Genomic DNA, 12,177 nt, shown 5'->3' on the forward strand with positions numbered 1-12,177 from the left:
TGCTTCACTGCTTCCCTTGGAGCGGGGTGCTGATTTGTCCAGCCTCCTGGTCTGATGGGAGTGAATTCAGAGGGCAATAGGTGCCCCAAATTCACAGGGCAAGATCCTGCAGTGGTCCCAGCATACACCTGTTAGTCGTGCATACTGCAGGCAAGGTTGTGATGATGCATGATACGTTGAGGATTAAATGATCCCTCCCATAATCATGTGCACTGACCAGAAATCAAAAGGAAACCAAACTTGAATGTCCTTCTGTGATGTAATGATCCGTTTTGACTGAACTGGACCGGAAGGTTTAAATTGTTCATTATAAATGTGTTTTTGGTTCTGTGAGGATGATTTTTTTTAGGACGATATCTTTTATCTGTGCACTTGGATCAAGTTACAAGCTTTCACATGCCAAGCATTCTTCTTCAGGTCTGAGGACGAAAGCACGCCCAGGGAATTTTAGGAACAGTAGGCAGAGTTGTGAAATTGGAGGAGGGGGAGACAGTCCCAGAAGCAACAGGCAAAAAATTAGCAGAAAAAAGAAGCTCGATGTGTGGGAAATTAAGGCCAGTTAATTGGGCTGGGGTTCATTATCACCTATAGCGTGTAGAACGAATACTCATTTTCATGCAAGTTAAGGAAAATAGTTGAAATTGGAATGGAAAGGCATCCACAATACAAGGAAGGAAGGTTTTGACTGATCTGAAATGCAGCGTCGAGAAAAGTTCATTTTAGTTTTTCTCTTTGCTAATTTTGCTCACAAAATAGATGCACTGTCTACTCTCAGGATTAAACTGCGAGGCTGGGATTTTTAATGACATGTCAAATGCCATAGTTAAATGTATTATACCCTTTATATTTGGGCACTCTATCCTGGTAGTCTCCATTGGAAACACTAGCTGAAAGCACACCACGGCATATTGCTTCCCCATGCTTTAATGGCAATTGATTGATTCCACTGAAGTCATCGGGGCAGTTCTTTATGGGTGCGAAGTCTCTTAAGGCTGCAGTGTCAAACCAAAGGCAAGGCTGCACCCAGTCTTATATGCTTCCAGTTGCTGATGGACAGAAGGTAATGTCTTGAACATGCCCGTCTGCAGTAAGTTATGGCAGAATATCCCTCTGTGATTCAAAGCAGAGGCACCTTGTGGGTTCTGTTTAATAGTTTTGCATTAAATGCTCTGCGCAAGGGGGGGAAAAAAAAAGCAGGTTTTGTTGGTAATGTACATGGTTTCATACCCTTAAAGCTGCAAGCCAAGCAATTTCTGTGCTTTAATACACTTCAAAGGTGTGTGAAAGTGGGGTTGAAAAGGATTCATTGCTCCTAGGCAGAACCAAACCCATCAGCAATTTAAACATATTATCAGGTCCCAGCCCAGCCCAGCCCAGCCTCTCCAGGCTATATAAGGGAAAGCCCCGGTTACCATCTCAGAGGGGTTCTGTCTCATTCCCTCCCTCTCTCTTTCTTTCTCTCTGCTCTCCTTCATCACTCACTCTTTCAACCAGGCACCATGTTTCAGCAGTTCAGTTCCAGGTCTGGGGGCGGAGGTCGGAGTTTCAGTGTTCGCTCTGCTGCTGCCACTGTAGTTCCTGGTGGTAACAGAGGCAGCTTTAGTTCAGCTTCTTTGTCCCACATTGGAAGAGGAAATGTGGGGCTTGGTGGTGGTGGCTTTGGGGGTGGCTTCAGCAGTAGAAGCCTCCATGGTTTAGGTGGAAGCAGGGGTATTCCCATCAGCTTCGGCGGTGGAAGCATCCATGGTGGAGGACTTGGCTTTGGTGGCGGTGGGTTCGGTGGTGGTGGTTTTGGTGGCGGTGGGTTTGGTTTGGGTGGTGGACTTGGTTTTGGAGGTGGGGGAGTTGTGCCTGGCAGATATGGAAGGTGGGCAGGCAGTGTTGGTGGGGGGTTAGGTGTTGGCGGGCCGGGTATGGGAGGCTTTGGGGGTGGTTTAGCCTGTCCTCTTCCACCTCCTGGGGGCATCCAAAAAGTCACTGTCAACCCCAACCTTCTGGCGCCTCTGAAACTGGAGATTGACCCAGAGGTCCAGAGAGTGCGAACTCATGAGAGGGAGCAGATCAAGACCCTTAACAACAAATTTGCCTCCTTCATTGACAAGGTGAGACAACAGACTTGGTGTCAGCAGCATGAGGAATTGCAGAGCACGTGAGGTTTGGTGCCTTGATGAAAGGGAAAGAGTTAATGGTCCTTCTGGGAAGCATCTTATGGCAGCATCCTGGTTACAAGTTAGGTCCTTGCTTAATTGCTATTCACTCAGTCCTAACTGGCAAGCTAAATATGGACCTCAGGTTTGGCTGAGGTCTTATGGCACAAAGTGCTATGTCCTAAGTATTAGCGCAATGTCTGTGACAGTACCTATTTTTTCCCCCAAGGTGTTCATAACAGTACCAATAAAAGGGCACCTGTCATTGCACGCAATACATTTCTCCTCCCCAGTGTAGCTCTCTGTTACTTATGGAGCTGAATGTTATCTTTAAATGACCTACTTTGACAAGGTATCCAGGTTGTAGCTGTATTGGTCTAGAGGAAAAAGCAATCAGGACTCGTAGTAGAGATGAGATCTTTTGCTAGACCAACAAGATTTTTGCAATTAACCATTTTTTTTTTTGCAAAAATCTTGTTGGGCTAATAAAAGGTATCATCTCTACTGTGAGTCCTGATTGCTACGTGGACAAGGTACTTAAGTACATCAAACACATGAATTCTCCCAGGGGCTTTCATGGGACTTATTATGTGTGAAGGTTGTGTGTATATGCATCCAACTGAATCAAGAGCATTGCTGCTTAAGTGTATTTCTTTTGTGTTTTGTCTCTCTGGCTATCGTAATTTTGTGGCTAGCTAGAGATAACCATGTTCCTTGTGTTATGCCTTAACTTTGATTTTCTTCTCGGACATGCTAGATTGGAATAGCCTGCCCCTCACTATAATGTGGCTGGATGCTTGTGTATAGTTATATTCTTGGCTGGTGTCAATTAATCTACCCCATTGAGCTCCTGCTGCCAGTTTCATCATCTGTCATTATATGAGGGTTGGACTAGACCAGGGGCGGGCAATTATTTTGGGTGGAGGGCTGCTTACTGAGTTTTGGCAAGCCATTGAGGGCTGCATGACAGGCAGCCCAGGGCAGATTGATATTAATTTTCTAAATTTTTTAGGGGCCCTGGGGGCCGGATAGAATGGCTTGGCAGGCCACATCTGGCCTGCGGGCCGCATTTTGCCCACCCCTGGACTAGATGACCTCCTTCCAACCTTCCTTTTCTATGATTTTGTGGCACTGCCTCAAATTCTGCTCTCAGCTGAGGCAAATCAGCAGAGCTGCATAGGCTTCTGTGCAGCTGTACCCACTTGTACCAGCTGGGGATCTGGCAGTGTCACATCTGGATGTGATAGCTTCCTTTTTCCTTGCTTTCACAAGCAGAATTGAGAAGGGCTGTCGATTCTTCTCCCACAATGAGCAGTCATTCCACGGACGTCAGTGGAGCCGGTTCCAGTCACCTTAGCCCATCACGAGTCCGGTTCCATGAGATGGAGCCGTTTTGCAGCAGCTAACATCTTCTTTGCCTGTTGGGTTTCAGGTCCGATTCCTAGAGCAGCAGAATAAGGTGCTGGAGACCAAATGGGACCTGTTGCAAGGCACCACGACCACTCGGGTCAGCCTCGAGCCCATATTTGAGGCGTATATCAACAACCTCCAGCGCCAGCTTGAGAACCTGCTGGGTAGCAGGGGGCAGCTGGAGGGAGAGTTGAGGAATTTGCAGGACCTTGTTGAAGACTTCAACAAGAAGTAAGTATGAAAGCCGGACTTATGTAATGGCTAGAGGTTTTGTGGCTAAGACCTTCTATAGATGTCCTGGAGGGATTCTGGCTTGTGGTCAATAGCAGAGTAATTTTCATAACCATGAAAGCAAGATGAGTAGTTAATTCAAGTACTTAAGGCTAGTAAAATGTTCTCCACTTTCATGTGAATTTTCTTGGTCATAATTAACATCATAACCCATGTGTATATTATAATTCGCACCTGCACTTTAAGGCATTCTCATTACCTCCCTGGAAAACAATTAGATTTATATCGCTTATAAAAATAAACAGCATATTCTCTTTTTCTTTCTCTATATTGGTAGGCTGCAGGAACCTGAGCTCATACCATCAATGTGCAGTGCTGTCTCTCGTTATTATTACTCATTATTATTTATACAATATTCTTGTCTGTCTATATATCTGTCTATCTTGCCCCATATATTCTATCTATCTATCTATCTATCTATTGGTCTAACACCAAAATATATAGGTATTTAAGATTTATTTTTTTATAGTGATTGAGGCACTGGTAGGCTTCCAAATTACTTTAAAATTGTAACATATCAATAAAACATGTTTAACTGATACATACATACATATATGTGATAGATATGTGTGTATGTGTATGTATGTATGTATATATATATATATATATATATATATATATATATATATATATATATATATATATATATCCTTACCTGTCCTCTCTGTAGTCATTCCAACCAGCCTAGAAGCTGTCATTCAAACATGGCTCTTTTCCCAACAGGTACGAAGAGGAAATCAACAGGCGAACTGCTATAGAGAATGAATTTGTGATGAGCAAAAAGGTGAGCAATCGTCAAATGACATTAATAATGCATCTATCCATCTATCCCTCCCCACATGCACCATCTCTCTGTCTGTCTGTTATGCTGTTTTAGGATGCGGACCATAGCTTCATGAACAAGGTAGAGCTTCAGGTGAAGGTGGATTCCCTCATTGATGAGATAAACTTCCTGAGAATGCTCTTCAAGGCTGTAAGTGTCCTTATTTGTTGCCTTGCCATGGTCTGTGTTGCCTTTTTCCCAGGGGCAAAGTTAAGAGACTCTTCACTGTGCTTTGTGGTTTATGCAGGAGATCAGTGACTTCACCTCCTGGATTATGGTGTCCAGGTCTGGGGTCCACACATTAGAAAGGACTTTGGAAAAAAACCCTCCAAGTCTGATTCAGTCTTTGCGAAACATGGCTTAGAGAGAGAGACGAAGCAACTCCATCTATTCCATGTAGTCAAGAAAAGTTGAGGGATTTGATCATGGTCTCCAAGTATCTATAAGGGGGAGATATTTCTGATCATAGAAGAGCTGTTTAATCTAGCACAAGAGCGTGATGAGCCTCAGTGGTTGAAAGCAGAAGCCAGCTAATTTCAGATTGAAACTAAGATGTAACATTTTCACAAGGAGGGTCATGAAGCCTTAGCACCACTGAGTGAGGGCCTAGGAGGAACCGTCATCACTTGAGATCTTGAAAAGAAGATTTGATGTCTTTGTAAAATAAAGAATCACAGAATCCCATAAAAGTAGGGTAGGGAGAAGACTCAAGAGGTCATCTAGTCAAATCCTCCACTCTCAACTCAGCAGAAGGTCAGACAGAAATGGGGGGTTGATGTAGAAACGACGGCCTGCTTTTGCGTGGATGGAGATCAGGCAAGATTAAACAAAATGCATGAATGCTGAACGCGATAGTCCCTCTTCTGGGATATTTTCCATTAATTTACTTTGTGAACTCCCTGTGGGGTTTAAGTCCTGGCAAACACCCCCTTGAGATCTCTGTGTTACCTGCAGGAACTGGATCAGATGCAAGGGCAGATCACTGACACCAATGTGATCCTGCAAATGGACAACAACAGAGACCTGGACCTCAACAGCATCATCTCTGAGGTCAAAGCTCAGTATGAGGACATTGCTAACAGGAGCCGGGCAGAGGCAGAGGCTTGGTACCAGAGCAAGGTAAATCATCATAGCCACGTGGAGGGTACATGGCAGTATATTGAGTCATTGTGCATCAGTCTTATCTCACCTGCGGCAGGCAGAGAGCTGAGAGCACTTTGCTAAAGAATACTACCTTTTTTCTTGTTATATAGATATGAAATGTAGGTAAATTTAATAAGAAAGTGTTCAGAATGAAAAAGCCAGCACAGATTTGTGAATTTGTGAACTGAAAGTCCTAGCACCAGGTTCATTTACAGCATGGAACAACCCTGGAGACCCAAGAGACCCATTTCCAAAAGCATCCTACTGACTTAGGCACCAAAATCCCCTAGACTGCTAACGAGACTTGTACACTTAGCAAATCCGTTTTGAAAATATGACTTTGGTGCTCCTGTCAGTTGGGTGCCTGGGAAGTTTTTTACTTACAATCCTTTGTTCAAACATTGCATGATTACTAGTAAATTTGATTTGAATGTGACCATTATAGCAATTTAAGGGGGCTGTATTTCTCCCACTTTTTTATTTAGCTTCTTCTATTAAAATGTAAAAATATGTAGAAAAATGGCAACAGCTTCATACATTTCAATAACGTGGTAGACAGCAAATTGACAGTTGCATGGGAATTGTCCCAGCGTTTAAATGGCGAAATGCTTTAAATTTGAAATACTTTCTTGGGAGTTTTCGTATGAAAATGTTTAATACTGTCTGTATTGCTTTGGCGCTCAGTTTCAAGAGCTTCAGACCACAGCCATGACACATGGGGATGACTTGAAGAACACCAGGAATGAGATTTCGGAGTTGGCTCGGTTAATTCAGAGGCTGAAGGCTGAAATCGAGAGTGTGAAAAAACAGGTGGGAAAGTCCTTAATGTGGAATCGAGACATTTGTCTTGCTCTGTGTTCATGAGTTTGGTGGCTCTATGATTTTCCATCTTGAATGGAACTGCGGTGTTACCAACCCCTGCAAAACTTGGCATTTTTCTCAATGTCCCAGCTACTGTGAGATCATGTTATTTTAAAAGACTCTCACTTTTCATTTTATTTTAAATGTAGAATTCTTACTTCTCACGAGTTCAGAGGTAAGTGTCCCCCAGAGTGTGAGAAAAGATAAAAAATCAAGAGTCAAATGAAAGAACCCCAGGATTTTTGAAAAACCAATTTTAAGCCAATGGTTTTCCACCTGTGGTCCATGAACCTCTGAGGGTCCACAGACTATGTCTAAGGGGTCTAAGAAAGATGACTATGATCAATCAAATGTATGTGAATCCCCGCACTTAAAATTTAAAAAATCATTAAAATGCACCTCCATTTGAAACTTCAAATTTCCATTCACAATTTTGTAGAGGTCCGTAAATTCAAAAAAGGTTGAAAATTAGTGTTTTAGGCAGGAGGGACCTGAAGTGATTTTTCTGAAGCCAACTTGGATTCGTGACTCCCTCAGCTTATATACATCAGTGTTGCTTCATTTTAGGCAGTTGCATTATCAGCGGGATTTTTGGTGCCTAATCTGCCGTGGTGTTTTGTAAAATCCCCCTCGATTTTCATACATCCTTGAAAATCTGGTTCCAGGTGCTCAGACCACTTTGGAGAACATGGGCTGTTGAGTCACTCGGGTACTTCCATAGGACAAGTCCCACCAGAAAATCCAACGTCTTTCAACCCTTTCGAGATACTCCATAGACCCCTACCATAGCTGGATTGACCTGGGTGAAAGACTGGGACTCATGTATTCTTCCTTTTAGTTGACAAAGAGGAAGACAAACCCAGGAAGTTAGAAATCCACTGAGTTTATGGCTTAGCATCAAAACTAGAACCTCATGTTCTTTGCCCTGCAGATTGCCGGGCTGCAAACAGCCATTGCCGATGCGGAGCAGCGTGGAGAGATGGCCCTTAAAGATGCCCGTGCTAAACTTTCTGATCTCCAGAATGCCTTGCAAACAGCCAAAGATGAACTGGCTCATCTTCTGCGGGATTACCAGGAGCTAATGAACGTCAAGCTGGCCCTGGATATTGAGATTGCCACTTACAGGACTCTGCTGGAAGGAGAGGAATGCCGGTGGGTGCAGTGGATCTGTATAGTGTAATAACTATGGGGCCAGGCCCTCAGCTGGTACAAATGTACATAGCTCTTCTGTCTTTGCTGTACCCGGGATAATAATTCCCTACCTCACAAGGCTGTTCTTCAGCAAAATATGTTGCAAACTGAAAGTGTTCCAGTATAGGAACCAGTGACATACAAATAGCGGATCTAACTCATTTGGTTTGTCCTTTGAGTTAAATAGTCAGGCATGGTGTGCCGGCTATTGAAAATGCAGGATTGTTTTTGAATTTTATAGTAGACAGTCCTTAGATAAAAAAAACTGGATGTAACCAGGGGAGCAGGCACCAGGTACAACCCTTGTAAATCTGTCTGCTTTGGAAATCTAATGATAATTAGTATCGATGAGAATTATGCTGCCCCTTTTGGATGAGAGCTCAAGCCCCCAAGTTTCACTGCCTAGTAATGAGAGATGATTCAGTTGTTTCACTATTTTTCTCCCCAACAGGATGTCTGGAGAGTACATGGATCCTGTGAGCATCTGTGAGTATCTCAAAGATTCCCCTTCACTTTAGTGTTTTTAGGGAAACACTTGAAAACCTAACTCATTTTTGCCAGTCCTCAAAGAAGCAATGCCATCTCAGTGCCTCGGGGAATTAACACTCAGATGCCTCCAGTCTATAGGTTGGACTCCTGGATTGGAATATATTTCCCATCATGAACCAGGATCCCCGTTTTTTGGTGAGGGAAGGTTGCACATCATGGAGTCCCTGGCTGTGGGGACTGATAGGAGATAGTCTTATTGGGGCATCTAGTCCATCAGAGAGAGCTGGGATTTGAGGAAGTCAAATTGCAACTCCCACGAATCAATGCAGTGGTGTTTCCAGGTGGACATATTTTGATTTCCACATATTTTAGGGGGTTTTGGAAGAAAAATTGAAGCAGAGGCTTCTAATTTGAAGAAACTCCTCCTGTTGAAACCCAATTTTCCTTCAAAAAGCAGTGTTCATAGAAACATTTCAACCAGTCTTCGAGATAGAGTCATAGAGCCGGAAGGGACCTGTATTGACGCTACTGTTTGCATCTCCTTGGGAGGCACAAGTTGTTGGTTGAATAATTGGTCTCTGTGTTTTTTACAGCTGTGGTCAGCAACACTACCAGCATAGCAGGTGGTGGAGGAGGAGTCGGAGGTGGATTCGGCCTTGGTGGAGGAGGTGGAGGTCGTGGAAGTGGCCTTGGTCTTGGACTAGGGGGTGGTGGCGGCGGTATTGGTGGCGGCATTGGCGGTGGCGTTGGTGGCATCGGTCTCGGAGTTGGAGGTGGTGGAAGCAGTTTTGGCCATGGGACTGGTAGTGGCGGTGGGATCAGTGTGGGAGGTGGTGGTGGGAGTGGGGTCAGTGCTGGAGGGGGCAGGTTTGGCTTGGGAGGGGGAAGCAGCTCTAGCATAAAATACGTCTCATCCTCTTCATCAAGCAGGAAAATGGTAAGATAAAGTGTAAAGAACCAGAGATGCCTGAATGTACCCAGGTGTTTGCTGTTGATTGGCAGCAATTTTCTGTCACCCCCTTTCCCAAATGTATCATCCTTAAACATTAACAAGGATAAAAACCTTTCACATCACAGAACAAAATGCTGCTTATCCCTGCACTGAAGTCAATGGGTTGGAATGGGTCTGGGAGTAGATACATTTTCCTTATGGCTTGGCTTTATACCGGCCCTGATTTTTCTGTCGGTCGCTCTAGTTTTACTCCCAGATCCTGACAGTGAGCCTGATTTACTCAGCTGGGCTCCTTTCTCTGTCATCTTACCACAGAGCAAAATGAGTGCAAAGTGGATGTTATAATCAGGCACCACTTTCTATCCACTCAGCACTGGTGTAAAATAGCTGCTCCAGGTGTAGGACACAGAGAAGCAGACCCCTTGACTTCAGTGGAACGCCTCCTGACGTACTCCGATACAAGTGAGCTCCATCAGACTAATTGCGGAGGGGCAGCCAAAGGTGCTTTCCATGCCTGTGAACTGGGCCGTGTGTTTTTCTGTTCCACCACTTTCCCCGGAGTTCATGGTACCGGCTGCAACTCTTTGGCTCCCCAACATTTCAGGGCTCTGTCATTGTTGAAGCCAGTAAAGCAATGTGGCCTTTCTCCAGTCGGGGAATGCGCGGCAAGTCCATTGCTCTGTCCGAGCAGGGAACAGACATCCAGCACACAAAAAAATCACGTTGTGCTGCCGCTGGATGATAACGAATGTGCATGGTGCATAGATCTTGCGTTGGCTTCCCACCCCGTGAAGTTAGCCCACACCATGGCTTGAGTAAATGCCTGTCTGCTTGCTTGCTTTCTGACGGCCCACGGTTGTGCCTTGTACATAACATGTAACACTGTTGTTTGCTCATGGTTAAATGCTCCTCTTGCATTGCCAATAAACTGCATTGTGTCACCGTCACCAGTGTCACATGACTGAGTCTTTAAACCAAGCTGTTGCCTTATCTCACTGGTCTTTTGTTGCACTGGTTTCAAACCTGGAATTAGACCACGATCCGTGAATGAGGGTATGCACTGGTCATTTCCTTCATTATTGTTGGTGTTCATTGAACCTACTCGAAACATGGGCTGGGTGGGGAAAAAATGGGAAATGGTTATTAACTCTTTGAGACCTGGATTTTCTGCCTGATGAGCAGCTGTGGTTTCAGCGGGCATAAAGCAGTGTGACTTCAGTGAAGTGAATGGGGCTACATAGATTTATACCAGCTGAGATCTGGTGGATTGCTGTGTCCAGAGGTTTAAAGGCCACCGTGGTAATACAGGACACAATCTTTTCTTTTTTTTAAATTTAAGATTGATCTGTATGCAGGGATGAAGCCAGTACAGTCATGTCTTCTTTCCCTGCTTGTGATCCCTTGAGGTGGAGAGGAATATTTGCTATTAAGACTTTCCCCAAAAGAATTTGAATAAGTGACCTTCTGGGGGATCAGCCTGATGCCTTGTCCGTTAGGTGCACAGATTTTGGTTACCATCTCTGTGTATTTGCATGGCTTGTTTTGGCCAAGGCTGAAATTACTGATGGTAGTGGCAGTCCTGCAGAACGAGGATGACCGTCTTACAATAAATGGGGACATCATCGATGAGTCTATAGATGACTGTGGAGGATGACCTGAGAGCTGCATGTTCAGTTGCAGATGTGGCAAATAGTTTCAGGAGGAAGGAGCAGATCCTGGTGATGCCAGGTCACATCTCTTTCCCTTTGTCTCTCTCATTTATCTGCTTCCATAGTGAGGTGAGTTTGGTAAAAAATGATCAATGCTTTGTTGTGCATCACGGTGCCATGAGGACATTTCAGTGCTTGAATCTCTTGGGAATTGTTGTTAATATTGCATTTCTTCAGGTAGGTCTTCTATGGATGCAATAAAAATAGCCAGGCAGCAGATGACTTATTTGGAAGTTTGATGCCAGGGAAAATATGCCAGGGGCTGGATTGTATTAGACATGTTCTATACATACCCTCTCCCTCTAAAGCAGGGATGTCAAACACATGGCCCGTAGGCCAAATCTGGCCAGTGGAGCTATTTCATCTGGCCCACTAGGCTACTGGCAGGCTACTGAAGTTGGGGGCAATGTCTGCTGCAGAAGTCACGGTGCCAGGACCCTGATAGACCCCAGCAGAGCTTCGCTTGCACCGCTGGACCTGCTGCTGGAACCACTGGACTCACTATCATTGTAGCTACAGGTTTTGTAGCTGCAGGCCATGGCCTGCAGTGAGTTTGATACCCCTGGTTTAAAGCATTATTACTTTCCGGAGAGGATATTGGGTTAGATGGACCATTGGTTTGACCCAGCATGGCGGTTCTTATGCTGTTATGTTCTCATCCATAACTTAAATGCAGAGGGGGTCTCATTCTTATTTCATAGACATTAGACATCAGGGCTGGAAGGGACCTCAGCAGATCTTCCAGTCCAGCCCCCCGGCCCCAGGGGCAGGAAGTCAGCTGGGGTCATGGGATCCCAGCAAGATAAGCCGTTTGCATTTTTCACATGCAAAGAAAAAAGCCCAGGAGTCCATTGCTTGATACTATCCGTGAGACAGCTTTGATTTCCCCATCGAGTTCAGTATTATTATAAAGCATGGGCTGTGTCCCTGGCCCATGCTAAATGAGAGTTGTTTATGGCAACAAAAGATAAGAAAAGGGCACCCTTCTCCCATGGCACTTGGCTCCAGCAGCTCCAGGACAATGATTTGTGTGAGCATGCCAGAGGAGAGAGAAAATCCCGACTGCACAAGATATGGCTTTAGGATACAGAGGGAAGAGAATCATCCTTGATTGTTTCCAGCTTTCCTACCCCTTTGCCTTCACGTGGATTGGAGCGGGTC

At 44.7% G+C, this 12,177-nt stretch overlaps 1 protein-coding gene across 1 annotated transcript; it reads left to right on the top strand.

Moving 5' to 3' along the window:
- The first annotated feature begins 1,415 nt into the window (after positions 1 to 1,415).
- On the top strand, positions 1,416 to 10,254 carry LOC102558561 (keratin, type II cytoskeletal 5). Its single transcript, XM_019481094.2, has 9 exons — positions 1,416 to 2,102; positions 3,580 to 3,788; positions 4,572 to 4,632; positions 4,726 to 4,821; positions 5,626 to 5,790; positions 6,499 to 6,624; positions 7,607 to 7,827; positions 8,318 to 8,352; positions 8,949 to 10,254. The coding sequence occupies exons 1-9, from the start codon at positions 1,500 to 1,502 to the stop codon at positions 9,299 to 9,301; spliced, it is 1,869 nt and encodes a 622-aa protein (XP_019336639.2). The 5' UTR covers positions 1,416 to 1,499; the 3' UTR covers positions 9,302 to 10,254.
- The last annotated feature ends 1,923 nt before the right edge of the window (positions 10,255 to 12,177 follow it).

The sequence above is a fragment of the Alligator mississippiensis genome, chromosome 15 (assembly GCF_030867095.1).
Source record: "Alligator mississippiensis isolate rAllMis1 chromosome 15, rAllMis1, whole genome shotgun sequence".
In the NCBI taxonomy this organism is placed as follows: Eukaryota; Metazoa; Chordata; order Crocodylia; family Alligatoridae; genus Alligator; species Alligator mississippiensis.